Source organism: Macrobrachium rosenbergii, chromosome 42 (genome assembly GCF_040412425.1).
Source record: "Macrobrachium rosenbergii isolate ZJJX-2024 chromosome 42, ASM4041242v1, whole genome shotgun sequence".
In the NCBI taxonomy this organism is placed as follows: domain Eukaryota; kingdom Metazoa; phylum Arthropoda; class Malacostraca; order Decapoda; family Palaemonidae; genus Macrobrachium; species Macrobrachium rosenbergii.
Window position 1 is genome coordinate 6742124 of NC_089782.1, and position 12212 is coordinate 6754335.

Here is a 12212-nt window from a genome sequence, read left to right on the forward strand (position 1 = left end):
ACCTTTAATAGTAAAATTACCTCCTCCTTGGACAGTGAATAAAATGAGAATTTGTACATATACTTAAAATATTTATCAAAAAGTTATTCGTATACCCCAGAACACCATAGACAACATACAGTAGAACATATAATCCGAAAAGGTCCACATTACGCGATATACACCGACGGATCTAAGTCACAATACAGAGTGGGATATGCTGCAGTGTTCCCAGACGAAACGCATTAGTTCTCTCCACCAGATAATGCCTCAGTATTTACAGCTGAGTTATGTGCATCAGCATCAGCCATAAAATAATTAAAGAATCCTCATTTATTAATTTTGTGTTATAGAAGCCATTCAGAACTATAATAAAAAAATAATACTGTACAAGAAATTAAGTTTTCACTCCATAAATTGTATAATAATGAAAAAAAAATATTGAAATATTTTGGATTCCTGCCCATTTAGGGATTAAAGGAAATGAAGAGGCTGATAAAGCAGGTAAAGCAGCAGTCCACATGACGAGAGCAAATGTAAACATCCCTATTAGTGAATGTATAAGATATATAAAAACAATTATTGTAAGTAAATGGCAAAATATGTAGAATGAAGAACCTGAAAATAATAAATTAAAACAGGTAAAATTTTTCCTAGGTGAATAAAATCAGATTTTTTTTTTTTGTAGGTGGATAAAACAGAAATATTTTTCCTAGGTGAAAAAAAAAAACAGAAATATTTTCCCTAGGTGAATAAAAAAATTCCTGGGTGAATAAAAACGAAATTTTCCTAGGTGGATAAAAGCAGATATATTTTTCGAAGGTGAACCAAAAATAATATTTTTCGTAGGTGAATAAAAACAGAAGTATTTTTCTTAGGTGAATAAAAACAGAAATATTTTTCTTAGGTGGATAAAACAGAAATATTTTTCCTAGGTGAATAAAAACAGAAATATTTTTCGTAGGTTGATAAAACAAATGTTTGTCCTAGGTGAATAAAAACAGAAATGTTTGTCCTAGGTAAATAAAAACAGAAATATTTTGCCTAGGTGAATAAAAGCAGAAATATTTTTCCTACGTGAATAAAAACAAATACTTTTCCTATGTGGATAAAACAGAAGTATTTTTCGTAGGCGAATAAAAACAAATATTTTTCCTAGACGAATAAAAACAAATATTTTTCCTAGGTGCATTAAACAGAAATATTTTTCTAAGGTGAATAAAAACAAATATTTTTCAGCTGTAAGTTTTTTTTTACTCTGATTAGAAGCAAACTCGAACAGCTGGGTGTAATTTCGTGATGAATTGGCGATGGACAAAATATGGAAAGTAAACATCTTAAAATGTCAGCTTGTTGTAACATGCATATCGACCTTGTGAACATATTACTCAAGGGTTGAATTATACGAAGTGGCTATACGGATAGGCATTTTACGTTGCATTTTCTACTGACTCTCACACATTTGATAATCATTGGTTATTTAATCCATCAACAAAAACTACTTTAGGAAAAGTCAAATGGCACGATTATCACTCTCTGATAAATACTAATTTACAAGTAGAGTTTTCCCGCTTTCCTATGTCATTGTGAGCTTAGATCGACCTAGTTTGTTCAGGCTCATGGGCAATGATTTCTAGTTTTATATGAGTGATTTAAATTTGTTCCAGAGAATAGTAAATGACATGGAACGAACTTTTTTTATGGTGATGTTTCCGTTCTGAAAGGTAGTAAAATAGATGGAGGTGTTCGCGTTAGTTCATATTAATGGGACGCAATGTAGATGTAGGTTCTGTCGATTGCAGCTTATCTGAATAACACACTGTTTTGGCAAAGCAAAGACCGATTACCGAACCCCGCTGTCAAAACTGTGAAGAATCAGAAAATGACAAAGGAAACTGAGTTGAGCAAGTATTTGCCGTGGTTATTGATCGTCGAAAGGTAAACATTTTCAAAGTGGAATTATTTTCCATAAAATCACATGTTCTCTTTCACGATTACAAAGCAACGTTCGAATGTTTTAGTGGCTTGTATATACAGCGTATTATCTTGGTGCCGATGGCGCCGGGCTGATTCCTCCCTTACAAGGATGCGGAAGCACTTCAAGTTTGCATATGGTTTGCGTGATCTACAGTATATAAAAGGTTTTGCCTTGTTGCGCTTTCAGTCACAGCCGATTCTGTTTGGAATGCAAATCCTGAAGCTGGTGGTCAGTCTGCCTCACCTGAAGTAGCTCCTCAAGAATATCTTCAACACTGCGATTGTACGCTGTTTTAGGACCAAAGGTAAGCTTGTATGCAATATGTTCAAATTATTGTACTATAATATTTATTTTTCCTCTCCTTTGTAACATCTTTCATCCTTAGCCCGTTTCTTATTTTTATTAATGATTGGAATGTAAGCTCTGAATCGGAATGAGACAGAGAAGAAATCTTCACGCGGATATAACAGCAGCGTACGATCTCCGTTTATCCATGTCATTTACTGATTTGAAGTGATGGCGTTAAACGTTATACGTACCTTGTAAGGTTTTGTTGGTTTTGTATGATTTTCCCTGTGTTCTTTCTGTTAGCGTATTGCTATTCTATCCCAGAATTATGTGATTATAATAATTATTGATATTGTGTAATATCGTTGTTGTTTTTATGGAATGACCAAATTCTTAAAAAGTATAAATTTTCCATTCATTATCGTGGATGAAGTTCTTTTCCACATTTAATTCTACTTTAGTTCATTTTGATCATTGAGAAAATGCCAGAGAGATTTGGGGAGTGCAAGCTGGTCAGGCATCCTTGCTAGGATGAGAACAATTATTAGTAAATTTGAAGGAAGGCGCTGTTTGTATCAGTGTAAACTGGGATCCAGCATTATTCCTTTTTATTTATTCCTACAACTTGTTACTCTGGGGACTTGTCGTTATTGAAATGAAGAAAGACTTGTGAAATTCTTTAAGACATGAGATTCAAAGCAATATTCGGTCAGTCAGCGTCTTTCTAGTTTTAACATAAAGCATTTACATGCAAAAGAGAATAAAAATCTCATATTTTGTTGTAGACAACCGAAGGGTACTAAATATCATCGCCTTAGAAAAAGCATTACCGACTTCACTTCCGCAAGGCTTGATCGATTCCCCCAAACTGTTGCGATTTTATCTTTGATGGTGGAGGACACGGTATTTTGTGGTATAATTGACGGTGAAAAACTAGAAGAATTTGAAAGTTTTTTTGTGTGTTGATCTAAGCCAAGCGAATCGTGCTTTGCATAAACGTAAAAACTCGTTAGCTTTGGTAATTAAAGAAAAAGAGGGGAATGAAAGGATTTTAAAAAATTCATAAGTAAATCCTCCTTTAGATACTGAGTTAGGTCTTGGGTCAGTAAATAAAGAATGTAAGAGCAAATTTTATACAAAATATTCATAAAACACAAAAAGGGACTTAATGAAAGCTATAGAACAAAGCATCGTGGAGTCGTGTTGTTGCCTTGTCTGAAGGTGAAAGGTACCTTTTTTGTTGAACGTCTAAGGAGGAGACGATGTAACCTTTACTTCACCTCGTCTCAAACCTGTTTAAGGGTTCTTGACTCTTCCACCTTTCTTTCTATTTGATTTGGAAATTTTAATTTTTTCCTTGACACGTCTTCCGATTTATGCAGTTCTGTAAGCTAGTCATCAGTTTAAGTGATGCTTTGACCGTAGAAGTGTCAAAAAATGCGTTTTTGTTGCTATCTCGGTATTAATACGTTTATATAGAAAAAAGAATGGTTTTGTCCTAAGCATTTTTGTACTGTTTTCTTCTTTCTGATTTTTTCGTAAAAGAAGGTTCTAACAACGCTCCTCGTAACTTTTAAAGTCGTCTGCTGCAATCTTTTTTATTATTTTTTATTTTTTAACTATAGATTTAAAGACTTCATTGCGTAAGTGAACAGTAAATCACAGGCTGTGAGGCACTGTGACGGAAGAAAAGTGGTTTTGCTTGCTTTGTTTCAGGCACTCTCCAGTTGCTTGGTAAGGATCTCTCGGTTGGCACTCTCCAGGTTACTTGGAACTCGTCCAAGTTACCTGATAACGATCACTTGTCATTGGAATCTTTGAATTCCTTCCTTGAATCCTTTCATCCACAGCATTTGGACTATTAATTAGGAATGATGTTTATAAGTACAATAATGTTATGGTAGACTTTCAGTGATTAACATAAATTAGGCAAATGAAGTTACCAACTCTGCTGTGTTAGTGATCTAGAACAGATCTCCCGACAACGTCAACTCCAGCCAAAAGAAAGTGGATTATTTTGTTCTGTGTATAGAAAATGAACTAAAGATGATAATCAGTCCCAGTGATCGACCTCAGAATTTCAAGGCAGAACCTTTATAGGAATATGAGTCTTCCGTCAAGTTTGTTGCGTATAAAATTGCCATGAACCTTTGCTAGCTTGTTCCCCTCAAAGTCTTCAACTTGTGTAAGAAATGTAGTAAACTTACACCATTTTATTTGAAAATTTCATTAGTATAGTATGGTTATCAGATGTCAGCCTCTGAATAATGCACTTTCTTGAAATACTGTAAGAACGTTTCTTTCTATTCTGTTTACGTAAGACTAGGGCACTGAAATAAATTTAATTGGGTTCTGAGATGCTTATGAAAGACATTTGGTTTAACATTCTTCATTGTCTTCTCTTCAACAAAAGTATCCTTTCTTTATCATGGAATCATGCTCTTTAACTTTATTCACTTGTTTTAGAAAATTAATAGATTTTCTGATCCCTCGAAATATTCTTCTTGTTCCTTTTGTACTACCACTAACGTCTGAAACTTAACAAGTTGGCAGCGTATAAAACTCCTACAGTTAAATTGGTTAGCTTTATGGTCATGAATAGGCATGATTAGCGCCTACGGAGCTCAGGAGTAGGATTTGAATCTACGATTTTTCATTATTTGTTTTTCACAAAGTTTTGCCAAAAACTTTTTTTGGTTGTATTTATATTTATTTCGTATGTAATCTAAGGCATTTTTAAAATTACAGTTTCGCTTCCTCATCATCTAATTATCTCTTTGCTGTTTTGGCGTTAATGAAAATTACTTCTATTTTCTGTATCTATTATCTAACTTTGTGGATATCATGTCAGTTGTATTGGTAAAACCATACGAGTATGGCTGTTTCTGAATTCTTATCTAACTGGTTTTATTGCCATGTGGCTAAAAATGTTGCGTACGTAGTTTTCAATTGTTTAATGCTTTCATAACGCATTATTGCTTAATTTAACAGTATTCCAGGTTTGCAGATAAGTTTTCGCAGAATTTTATTTTTTCATCATGTCATTCTTCAGTTCATTGTTCTCTTGGTCAAGTTGGCTGTTACTCTTGTTTTAGATATAAACACATGTTGGCCTAAAAAGACAATAAAGTGTCGTTGAATGTTTTCAAATGTAAATTGATCTAGCACTACTTAAGATTTTCGTACCATGTTGGACGATATGATGAATTAATAACTACGTCTCTTGCATAACGGCATTTCTAGTACGGTTATTCCTTACAATCGTAAAAGAAATTTTCTTATAATCTCTTCAGTTCCTTCTTTCTTGTTGAAAGTTGTCACCTTCTCCACTTTTTATAACAGTAGTATTACTTCCATATATCTCATTAAACTATTAGTTAGAAGTCCTAGACTTTTTGCATACTTCAATTTTTACATTCATACTGACATCGAGGGGCTAATGGTGAAATGTGGTGTTAAAGTTTTTGCTATTTATATTCACCCATTTGTTTTGAAAACTTTCTTTTTGGGTTCTGATTCTGTTTCCTAGAGGGATGGTTATTACCAAGTAAGAGGATATCTTGTAAAATAATTCGTACATGTAAATTTCCTTTTGTACAGGTACTAGAACCAAATTTAAACTGTCTCTCTCTTTTTTTATATATTAATAAGAGAGGGAAGGGAGAATGTAGCTTATTGGTGTCTGAAATAATTTACAGAACATGACTGATGGTCTTCATTTTATTAAACTATGGATCTTTGATTTTATAAATTATGTATGCATCACCTCTGCTTATGATTTCAATAGCCATGTTATGATATTCCCATGGCGTTTAGTTTGGTCTTGATTATTATTTCAAACACAAGGTCAGATACCTGCACTTTAAGTTATAATTTTTAGTCGGTATACAATGTTAGAGGGCATCTAAATAATAATAATAATAATAATAATAATAATAATAATAATAATAATAATAATAATAATAATAATAATAATCATAATAATAATAATAATAATAATGGGGCTTTTATTTTGTGTTGGTAATTTTTCCACTTTTATATATTTTCAGATGTCTTGGTATGACCAACCAGATTATGCCATCTCTTCTACCAATCCTTATGGGAACCTCACAGCTGTTGATATGGCACCAAAGGAGATCCTCCACATGGTTGACCCTCACTGGTACCAGTTTCCTCCTCTGAATCCACTATGGTATGCTTTGGTTGGGCTTTGGATTGGTGTCACAGGATGCCTTTCCATTGCTGGTAACTTTGTTGTCATGTGGGTATTCATGGACACAAAGTCACTTCGCACTCCAGCTAACATGCTTATTATCAATTTAGCGATCTCAGATTTCCTGATGATGTTTACCATGTTCCCACCCATGATGATTACCTGCTACTGGCGTACATGGACTCTTGGTGCATTCTTCTGTGAAGTCTATGGATTCCTGGGCTCTCTGTTCGGTTGTGTCTCAATTTGGTCCATGGTTTGGATCACACTTGATCGATACAATGTCATTGTTAGGGGTGTTTCTGGAACCCCTCTCTCAACCAGTGGAGCCCTTTTGAGAATTGGTGGAACTTGGGTGGTTTCCATTGCCTGGTGTCTCCCCCCATTCTTTGGGTGGAACCGATATGTACCAGAGGGCAACCTGACTGCTTGTGGTACTGACTATCTTACTGATGATTTTTTTTCTCACTCTTATCTGTACATTTACTCTGTTTGGGTTTATCTGTTCCCTCTGTCTCTTAGTATCTATCTGTATGCCTTTATCATCAAGGCTGTTGCCAACCACGAGAAACAGATGCGAGAACAGGCCAAGAAGATGGGAGTTAAGTCTCTCAGGAGTGAAGAGAGCCAGAAGACCTCTGCTGAATGCCGTCTTGCCAAGGTCGCCCTCATGACCGTGTCCCTTTGGTTCATTGCTTGGACACCCTATCTCGTCATCAACTACTCTGGAATGCTCAAGAAAGAATTGGTCTCTCCTGTATACGCTATTTGGGGTTCCGTTTATGCTAAAGCCAACGCTGTTTACAATCCAATTGTATATGCCATCAGTCATCCCAAATACCGTGCAGCCTTGGAGAAGAAGCTGCCATGCCTTGCATGTAAAATGGAGAGTAAAGAAACTGCAAGTGAAACTACTTCCACAACTACTACACATGGAAAGGTAGAGAGTCCTTAAGCTGTTCATGAGTGATATACCTTGATGTTGAAACAGTCTTACTGTATTCTGTTCTGTATAAAGGAAGTATGATTTTAAGGTGCAAATCATTTTCATTTATTAAAAACAGTTAATCTATAACTCTTGCTACTGCCACTGAAAAGGCAAAGAGTTCTCAGGCTTAGCAAATGATTCTACGTTCAAAATGATTTAAATTTACTTGAGTTAGTAGTAAATATTTTCAGGCTAAGATACTTTTAAATAATTTTCTTTCACTGGTAACATAATGCCATGTTAGCTCTTTCATGAAAAGTTTATTTTTTAATTTTTAACAAAATCGGTCACCCATAAATACGACTACTTTATTACTGTAAAAAGAACAGATTTTCTTATTTTCCTGACTTGGACCATCATCATTTATTGGACCCCATAGAAGGGCGGTCTTATCAGTGCATCTCACGTGGTGCACTATACGTATAGGCATTACAAAATAAAGGGTGATTGCAGTGTCACTTTGGACCGACAGTTGCACCAACTTCGTAATCTTTTATTTTCCCTCCATTCCTGCTTCCTTTCTTTAATCTTGCTCTCCATCCTCTCTGATTATTTCTTCTTAGTAGTGAAACTAATGTTTTCTCCCAATTCCACCTTTAGATCCTTTTCCTTCATTTCCTTTATTTTCTAGGTCTCTTTATCTTGCTTTCAAACCACTCTAGCTCCCTCTTTTCATTGTCGTGAGCACTTAATGGCGGACAGTGCCCCAGTGCTTAGCTTGACAGCGTAAATTTCGTGAAATAAGATCATAAAATCTAATAATTTAATTGGTCAATCATTGGTCCAAAAGCGGGCTTCACCTGTAAAAAGGTCGTCAGTTTTATAGTATTCTTGGATAGGCAGGAAAAGATGCTAATGAACTTCCTCAAATATTCAATTTTAGTGGAGGAAGCCTTGGCGTACAGACACTATGAATGAATTATTTCCTTGTGTATATACCGCCGTAGTCGATAGTTTTGTGGCAGACTGTGTAGCACCCTGAAATTATGATATCCCGGTGGAGCTCCAACTGTTATATTTGATGTATGACAAAAGTAAGACTCATGTAATCAAAATTTAGTCTTGAACTTTCTATGTAAATAAAATACTGATGTCCTATTACGTCATTTTAGGTAGGCAATGTTTGTATAATATATGGTCATATCAGTGACTTGTTTGTTGTGATTTTCTTATGTATTTTTTGTGGTCCAACTTATGTTCATGTGGGGTTAATTTTTTGTTCAGTTTCCCTAATGGTTGCTAGTTTTAGGTTATCTTTAAACTGGCCCTACTGGAGACGTGCCATACTTAGGATTTTATTGCCCATGACTGATATTAAAATTCTTCATAGTGAAGTCATGCCATCAACCTTCAATTACAATTTTCAGGCCTCTCTGTAGTGAAATCCTTTATTATTATTATTATTATTATTATTATTATTATTATTATTATTATTATTATTATTATTATTATTATTATTATTAGGGATAAGTAAGATCCCTTTTTTTAGTTTCTGTAAAAGAAAACTATTGTGGCGGCTTTGTCTGTCCACACTTTTTCTGTCCCCCCCTCAGAGGTATGCTAATCATGCACCCTCCAATCATCAAACATACCAAACTGCAGCCCTCTAGCCTCAGTAGTTTTGATTTTATTTAAGGTTAAATTTAGCCATAATCGTGCTTCTGGCAACGATATAGGATACGTCACCTCCAAGCCGTAGTTAAAGTTTCATGGGCCGCGGCTCATACAGCATTATACCAAGACCACCGAAAGATAGATCTATTTGCGGTGGCTTTGATTATACGCTGTACAGAATACTCGATTGTGCCTAAGAAACTTCGGCGCATTTTTTAGTTTTTTTTTTATTCAACCTTGATAAGATGTTATTAGACAAATACTAAAACCTCATCAGCTCTAAGAGAAGTTTGTAGGGCCTCTGCTGTCCATCTGCTGTTAATCCTGTGTGTGTGTGTGTGTTACGGAAGTCAGACATTTGGTAATTCATCAGTCGAGGGAATAACAAATCTAAAGAATTTATTTTCTCTGAGGGTATGGTCGGCGTTAATCCTAAAACATTAAAGGATTTGTTATCAACTCCCGCTCATAGTGACACTTAATTGCTTCTGTATACCAACGTACCTGACTTGAAATTCATTCTGTGGTCGAACTTTCGCGACTATGTAGCTGTTTCATTGTAGGCCAGTAATCAGAACTCCCCGGAATGATGAAATGACAAATTGCTGACCTCCGTGGCCTATACTCTGGACTGACGCCACCTCTCTCCCCATCCCACACCACCACCATTACCACCCATTATAAACAGATGAGCAGCAGAACTACATCAGACCTGAAGAACAAGTAGTCAGTAGATCAAGCAGGAAAAAATTAACCAAGAGCCTAGGTTAAAGAATCCGGCTCTGTAAAATTCTAGTCTGATTTTATCCCGTCTGACGACGAGGACAGTAGTCCTAGTGAACTAGTCAAGATTTGACACACAAGAATAGGGTCTTATTTATCTTTACATTTAAAGATTGTGATTTATCTTCATGGCCTTTGTTATTATTAGTATTTTATGGTTACTCCCATGGCAGGTTTATCGCCTGGCTTTAACATTGGAGATCTTGGCAAAATTGGCACGGCCAAGGGTATTCTCCGATTCCGACAAAGCGATTACCAGAAATTAGATATTGTAAAATTCTGAAAGCAAGGGCACGGGAGATATAACATTAACTAATGTGAGCTCCATTTTTAGAGCATGCTACAATGTGCAAGGAGGCTCTTTCAATGTACACAGATGCCCCTAAATCTGCTGACGTTGGGTTCGGAGCTATTTTTCCAGATAATGAGCGTGGTGGCTCTTAGTGCAACGTGGCATCAATTTTTACTGCTGATTGAAATGCAACAAAAATAGTCTGGAAAAGAATCGTAACTCGTGGAAAGAGAAACTACGTAATTTTTAGCGACTCACATAGAATGGATAATTTTATTTAATCGTCTTGGCATAGACGTTAACTTCTGCTGGGTACCAGCCATCATAAGTATAACAGGCTTGGAAAGGGCAGGTAGGGGTTTGCAAAGAGTATTGCATCAAATGCTACAAAAAAATTCAGCACTGAAAGTATCAGATCCAATTTGCAGTGAAGGACTAAGAATATGCACAGGAGCATTTAGATCCTCACCAGTCTCTTCTGTACAAGTCGAATGTAGCGAACTGCCACTGTCCCTCCATAGAGAATTCATAACAATGAAAAATGCATTGAGAATCAAGAAAAGTGATTCACCAACAAAAAAACCTATTTGATCTAAGGGATATATATATAGACAATCATTCACTGCCTTTCCCATTTAGGGCTAATAGATTGTTCGAGTCACTGAATATAACTATACAAGTACCTTGAACAGTGAAGTTACCACCCCACTGGACTGTGAATAAAGTAAAGAATTACATACACTTAAAGTATTTATCAAAAATGTTTCTCACATACTCAGAGCACCATAGACAAAAAACCATAGATCATATAAGACGAAAAATTTCACATTAAGCAATATATACCGATGGGTCTAAATCACAACATGGAGTAAGAAATGCAGCTATATCCCAGAACAAGGCATATCAGTTATTCTCTTTGCCTAATAATGCCTCAGTCTTCACAGCAGAGTTGTGTGCAATCGCAGTAACCATCAAAATTATAAAGCAAATATCATTCAATAACTTTGTGATTTCCAGCGACTCAAGAAGCGCCAAAGAAGCCGTTCAAAGTTACTACCCAAAATTAATATTGTACAGCAGATTAAATTTGAAAAGCACAAATTGTATTATAATGGGAAAAATATTAAAATATGTTTGATCCCTACCCATGTAGGGATTAAAGGAAATGAAGAAGCTGATAAAGCAGATAAGAAGCAGTCCACATGACAAGACAAATGTAAAACTCCGTATTGGTAATTATATAAGAGATATAAAAACAATCATTGTAAACAAATGACAAAACATATGGAATGAGGAACCTATAAATAATAAATTGAAACATAAAATCCAGTGTTGGAAAATGGGGTTCATCATATCAGAGAGAGTCACACAAGTAATTCTGACGCGTCTTCGAACAGGCCATACTCGATTGACACATGGACACTTAATGAACAGTCCACATGGCCCTCCTCCCAAATGCTCAGAATGCAAAATGTTGATAACAGTCAAACATGTGTTGGGTGACTGTCCAAAATATAACTAACAGCGATTATCAACCTTTGGAAATAAACTGACGAGGGAAATTTTGTCAGAACCTTCTACATTTTCAATCATTCCAGTTTTAACATTCACGAGGAATTGTAATTTAATAGACAAAATATAAAAACAAGTAAGTAAATAATGAAAATACAAAAGCCCGCAGGGCATTTAATGAATTAAAAAACGAAATTTAAAAATGCTATTTAATTTCTTCTTAATTTTAATTTTTTTATTTGGCCTCAGTTCTAAGCATCAGGCTAGGACATGGTATTTTCCCATTTTTATGGCATTCACGTGAATTACTCCTCATTGCAACCTCATCTTTGTTCTTGACATTGAAGACCTTGAATGTTTTATAATCTCTGAGCCATATTTTTGTGAGAAAACGTCACCATCTTAAAAGACTCATTGGCAAGCCTTTAATTATATGGCGTCTATAATATTTATGGTGTGCACTGAATGAGCAGTTTAGAAATTGATAAAAAAACTCCTTATTTTTTTAACGCATGAACCCCCTCGATATGGGACCACCTTGACGTGGTGAGGGGGCTGTTGAAAA

At 35.4% G+C, this 12212-nt stretch overlaps 1 protein-coding gene across 1 annotated transcript; it reads left to right on the forward strand.

Moving 5' to 3' along the window:
- The first annotated feature begins 2138 nt into the window (after nucleotides 1-2138).
- Nucleotides 2139-7928, forward strand: LOC136827891 (rhodopsin-like). Its single transcript, XM_067085363.1, has 2 exons — nucleotides 2139-2261; nucleotides 6295-7928. The coding sequence occupies exon 2, from the start codon at nucleotides 6295-6297 to the stop codon at nucleotides 7411-7413; it is 1119 nt and encodes a 372-aa protein (XP_066941464.1). The 5' UTR covers nucleotides 2139-2261; the 3' UTR covers nucleotides 7414-7928.
- The last annotated feature ends 4284 nt before the right edge of the window (nucleotides 7929-12212 follow it).